This window comes from Vollenhovia emeryi, unplaced genomic scaffold (assembly GCF_000949405.1).
Source record: "Vollenhovia emeryi isolate VEMERY1.0 unplaced genomic scaffold, V.emery_V1.0 DF939157.1, whole genome shotgun sequence".
Classification (NCBI taxonomy): domain Eukaryota; kingdom Metazoa; phylum Arthropoda; class Insecta; order Hymenoptera; family Formicidae; genus Vollenhovia; species Vollenhovia emeryi.
The window spans coordinates 428,435-434,559 of record NW_011967209.1 but is presented as its reverse complement, the minus strand read 5'-3'; the positions used below and the strand labels follow the sequence as shown (position 1 = coordinate 434,559).

Here is a 6,125-nt window from a genome sequence, read left to right as displayed (position 1 = left end):
TCCGCGTGCACGGCGTCTATTGCATAAAAATTACTCTATAAATGCCCCTCGATTAGAAAAAAATCAACTTCTTTTTTCCAGAATATATCTTTTTACGAATGGAAACACGTTCAAACGCTTACTGAAAGTGCTTTTCAGCATCGTTCTCACGTCTGTAAACTCGCAGCAGATTGCAATCTCGTATTGGACGATTTCCTTTCATTTATTCGTATCCCCTTATCACATCGCACATCCCAGTAATATCATCAGAAACCGAAAGATTATACGAAGTGGAGGTCGCGGTCCAATTTTGATATCCCTCCTCATAATTTCATCTATCAGTATCCGCGAAAGAGAAAAAGAGACAAAGAGAGAGAGAAAGGGAGGCCAGAGTGGCCGTTTTCGCGGGAAGATCACGTTTGGGGATGGGGCGGGTTGTAATGAGCGGACAAAAGCGTCAGCGGCATCTAATGTCAGAAATTATAGCATATTGGCAATAAAATCCGGAGCAGGGTCCGCCCTTGCACGAGTAAGCCCAACGCAGTTGCCGCCTCCATTTGTGGGTGGTTCGTTTATTATAACGAATGTACCATGTTTTGCCATTACATGTGATCTTGTCTCGGGGGAACATCTGATATACCGATAATATTCCCAATCGCTAATCGCACTTTTGTCTCTCACATAAATAATATCAAGATAAAATATCGGTACGAAACATCTCTTGCGTAATACTTATAGGCCTCTGGTCTTGTAATAAATTTAACACGGTTAACGTAATAAAGGCAATAACAATATTGATGAACTTTCAAGATCTTTTTAAGCTTTAAGATGTGCAATACGTGATCCTCTTCACGAGAAATTTACATAATTTTTTCATTGATTATTATTGAAAAAAATGTAAAGATTGCGTGAATGTTGTTTATTAATTTATAAACTAAATACGTGTACAGTGAGAGAATAATATAGGGACAATAATACACATTAAATGTATAACATTGGATTAAAACGTATAACATTTGAGACGATTTTTTTTTCTGTTAAATTTAACAAAGTATGACACGTGTTTAAAATTGCAGTATATGAAACATTCAGCGGAACGAAATGCATGAAATACACAAACATAAATAAATGTCAAATTATTTTTAAAACGCACGCACATACAACAATATTCTTAACATCGATAATTATATACAAAAATTATAATTAAATAGTCATTAATTATTGGCATATGTTGTTTACTGTCACTCGGTTTCTCAATCGCTATTAATGTCTGTATATTTAGCGGAGAGTTGCGAAAGTGTAGTTTTACCAGAGATTTTTCTAACTTTCATCCAGCATAGTGTTTTCCTCTTGTCTTTGGTATCCGACGCTATCATGTTAAAAATATCCTCCGCTTCAGAACTATCAGTTTCATGTACGGAAGGTACGTTTGATTTTACACTGCTGTCCGCCTGAAAATTTTAAAGACGTAGAATATTAAATGAGAGGCTCTTTTTAGTTATTAAATTTTTCAATTTTGACATATGTGCTAATGTACTAGTAATTAACAAATTGTTTAATATAATACAAAACTCTTCAAAATTATATTATAACAATTGGATATTCGACATAAATTATTTTTCTTTTCTACAGTTGAATATTTATTTATATTATATGCAAACCTGACAAGATTCGTTATCATTGAATTTAATGTCGATGCCATTTCCCTCATCCAAAAAAAGTTGCAGAATCCTTACTTGGATGAAATATTTAATGCCTCCGAACTAACAAGCTTAGGCATGAAACAAGAACTGATCGCGAAACTATTTTCAGCTTCGTGGTCCTTTAAGATTTCTACCGCCTGTCTTTGATTCTCGGTCGAAGATCTTTTCACGTTGTTTGAACTGTTCGCAACAGTTTGAAAATGTTTGTCCTTCTCTTTAATTTTATTTTGAATATGTCTCAATAAAATTTCATATTTTTTAATTGTAGCGTCTTTATCAGTTTTAAGTAGAGTTGCTTGTAGTTCTTTATACTTCAGTTGCATCTTTAAACGAGTTATTTCGTCCTGGCTGTCGCTATATGTCTTGCAAATTTCGTTTAGGATTGTTGTATTATCTTTATCATCCGATAACCGAGATCTAAAATCATGAATTTTCTCTTCCATGGTGTTTTCTACATTTTTACGCAAATCTTCACAACAATATAGATCCTCTTTAATCAACTCGATATTTTCGTCAGCTTCAGTGATTTGCTTTGTCAGATTTCTCGCTTTCTCGTTGCTCGCCACGTTCAGTTCTGTTATATTGCATACTTCACTCTTCAACGAAACAACTTCGCTCTCTCTTTCTGCTATCTTCATTGTCAATTTCTTCAGTTTATCCTCGAGAGTCAATTGGGTCTCGAAACATTCATACAACTGTCTGCGTAGCTCGTTCTTATCTCTCTGACATCTGTATACAATAATATCAAAATCATGTATCTTCTGGAACAATTCGTAGTCTCTCGCTAATTCGTTTTGTATTTTAGAAATCTTTCCCTCGAGCTCGTTTACTTGCAGAGTTTTCTGAATTACTTCTTCTTCCAGACTTGTGATCTTTGGTAAATGTTCATTTGCACATTTACTAGACGCTTCGTCCAGCCGATTTTGTGTCGAAGATAACATTTTTTTAAACGAACTAGCATTCGCCATGTATCTTCTTGCGCGCTCAGAAATTCGACTTTCATTTTCTTCCTTAACTGCTAGCTTGCGGAGTAGCTCACAAATTTCATGTTTGTATTCCTGCATTTTATTTCCTATCATCCTGAATAAATCATCACGTTTGATTGCAAATTCACTTTCTAGTTCAATAAATTGTTCCAATGCTTCTTCTTTGTGCGGCAACTGACATTTGTTCGCACCAGTCGCTTCACAATTTAATGCGTAAATCACAGCTCGGATAGTTTCCAGATCTTGAGACAATTCGGCAACATGTAACGTCTCTTGATAGTTCCATTTGTTCAAGGCTGCGCAATCTGTCTGTTTAACGTTGTCCTCTACTGCAATCTGACTGCACGAAAGTTTCTCCTCCAAGTCTTCTACCTTAATCGCAGCATCGTCCGAGACAACTTGCGATTTCGATGATTCCCGTGCCGTTTCGGAAGCGATTGCAGGGTCCTCGCTTTTCATTCCACGGATGTATTCATTCATCTCATCAAGTTTCTCCTCGGTTCTTTTTACTTTGTCCTCCATTAACCGTTCCAGATTGTTCATAAGAGAATCGGCGCCGTCCCCGATGTTTTCACCGCTGCCACCCCACTTACGAATCCCGGCTCGCGTGAGCTGTCGAAACTTTTTCAATTCTTCCGTTATCAAGGCCAATTCGAAGCTGCACTTGTTCTTTTCGCAAAGAATCGTCTTGTTCTCCTTTCTTAGTTTCTTCATTGCTTCTTTCAGGACCGCAACCTTAGAAGTAACCCGCGCGTTCTCAGCTTTGAGTTCTTCGTGAAGCGCATGATTGTCCTGAACGTAATTATTTCTATCTTCTCGGTTGTCCTTCTTGTGCCGCATCAAATTGTCGATACGCTCCTTGTAGAAGCTTTCAACCTGTTTTACAGACCGTTTCAATAAACCATGTATCTCGGTTTCGATTCTCTTGGTATTCTCTTTGTAAGTCGTGCCTAACTCTTTGACTACATGTGAATAATGGTCGGCTAGTTGCTGCTGAATTGCGTATTCGCCATGTAGCATATCACTTTTCACAGTATCCAATTCCTGCTTCAGCTTTTCGTTTTGCTCTCGCATACTTTTGCGCGCTGCCGAATCGATACAGTCAGTTCTTCCTGCAGTTTCAGACGAGCTTTGAGGAATAGTTGGTGATGCCTTGAACGTACGTGACGGTGACACTACGGCATCTTGAATAATTCTCCCAAAATCGCATGATTGTTTACATTCCTCATTAGCTAGTAGCTTCCTGACTATATCACAAAACTTAAAAATGCTCTGCGTTTGGTCGGAGAGACTTGGCTGAAAAGCGACGTTCACTATGATATTCAAATTTTCTTTACCCGAGAGGGCTCGCTGACATATTTGCGTTAACTTCGATTGGCGAAACGGCGCCTTATGATTTTTACCGACAGCCTTGAGGCATTGACCAAGCACCAGCAGGCTGTTGTTGATGCTGATCGCTTCGCTCTTACATGATTCTTCGAACTGCGTGGAGCCAGCCAGATCGCAAAAGGTCAAGGTGCTAAGTGTCGCTTTTTCCGCCGCATGATCCTTCTGGTATTTTAGTAATTCTATTGTGAAAATGGTATGCGATCGATGATTCCGTCTCGCCTTAACGGTGTCCGATTGGCACGTCATGAGCATCTGACAGGCCTCCAACGCAGTTATAGCGTGGACCTTTCGAAAACCGCGAAGGCAAGCTCGCCCTCTGGCGTTCTTGTACAATATCAAGGGGGTGCACACTTTCGCGCCGTCCAACAGATCGTAAACTTTTCCGTTGTAAATCTCCGCGAAGGACAGCCACACGGTGTACGTCGACTCGCCACAGCACTCTTCAGGATCCGCGTTTTCCAGCCGCGAGTTCTCCAGAAATTGTCTAGCCTCCGCCAACATCGCGGATCGTTTGTTCAACACTCGTATTCTCCGCCGCGTCTCCGAAGCCCGCGCGGCCTTGTTCAGGCGGTGCACAGTGCCCCGAAACGTTGGTTTGCACCACGGCGCTATGGTGCAATTTATCGCCGAAAAGACGAGCTCGATACTGCGCGTTATTATACCGGGCGACGCGGACGTGCCGAAGAGCGTGTAAGTCTTCCCGGAATCTCTCATGCCGTAAGTCATGATGGTCGAACTTTTACCGCCGAGGAACTCCGCGACTCGATGTTTTATGGATCCTTCGAACATCTCCGCTTGCGAAGTTTCTGATCCGAAGATCTTCGTAAAGGCATGCCGCCTGGCTTCGGCCTCGCTCGATTTCGCGCACCTCGAACTTGGAATGGATTTATCCTCGAACGGCAGAAACGTCCAAAGAGTTCTCGAGTCGAGTACGGCGTAATTCTTTTCGAGTACCGTCGGCGCTGGTTTTATCCTCAGATACATCTCGACTGCCGAAGCTCGTCCCGATTTCCTACCGACACGCTCGACAGTTTTCTCATTGCAGTGCGGCGAGAGAAAGTGATTCGTTTTGGCTTCCCGAGTGCACTCTCCGTTCGCGAACGCGTCGGGTCGTCCCGAGGAATTTTGTCCGGTCGACATCGTATGGGGCTTCGACGCGAATTAAAATGCGCGCCGAAATGACTGATCGATATTCCGAAAATCACGCGATCGGTATCCGTTTATGGTTATGTCATCAGGAAGGTTATTTCACGTCCACGCTTTGCGATATATTTCTGGAAAATAAAACGTCTCAGATGTGTGACAATACGAATTCGTTTGTGAAATAATTTCACGAGTTCGCACGAATTAATTCGCGAGTAGGCTTACTTCGAAGATTTTTACGTGGTCTTCGGACAATTTTCACGGGACGTCGTCAATTTTGTGACACAACTCTCTCGAGCGTTGACACGAACTTCGACATCGCGTACTTTTATTCCTGAACTATATTCAAGTTTAGCGATTAAGTTCCGTTCACGTGAAAAAAAAACTGAAAAGATATACTACAAAAGATACTTACGCATAAATGTAGGAGGCGGAGGAGAAGCTATAAAACATTTCACTCTCACCTTCGTTTCCATGGACGCGTTGACGCGCGACAAATGACGAACACGTGACAAAAGGGCACGTTCGGAGACGCATGGAAATCGAGTGTTAATTACAAGTGCTCGAGTAATTAAAATAAAACGGGAGTGTAACGAGTATCGTGCCAGCCCAACAAATTCCCGTCCCGTAATTCGCCAGCTGCGCCGTTTGAACAAGTATCTAACTTGGTCGCTAATATGCATGTCGTAGTTTACTCGGGGGCGGGGGGGGGGGGGAGGAGGGCACATTTCCTCTTTCGAAGCCATTCATCTGTCGCCAAGGCACGCCAACGCGTGCTCCGGCCGCGTAACCGGGGGCGCCGAGACGGACTCGCAGAAATTCGGCGATGACATCCGCGATACACGCGGCAAAACGCGCGGACGGGAGAAGACGCCGAGGAGGAGGGAGAGAGGAATCGTCCCGCGGCCGCCTCGAAATATCTTCA

The 6,125-nt window shown here is 42.2% G+C and overlaps 1 protein-coding gene across 1 annotated transcript; it reads right to left on the bottom strand.

Moving 5' to 3' along the window:
- Positions 1-1,232: 1,232 nt before the first annotated feature.
- On the bottom strand, positions 1,233-5,196 carry LOC105564980 (kinesin-like protein KIF20A). Its single transcript, XM_012017782.1, has 3 exons — positions 1,995-5,196; positions 1,748-1,862; positions 1,233-1,430 (listed from the first exon to the last, which is right to left on the bottom strand). The coding sequence occupies exons 1-3, from the start codon at positions 5,039-5,041 to the stop codon at positions 1,233-1,235; spliced, it is 3,360 nt and encodes a 1,119-aa protein (XP_011873172.1). The 5' UTR covers positions 5,042-5,196.
- Positions 5,197-6,125: the final 929 nt, after the last annotated feature.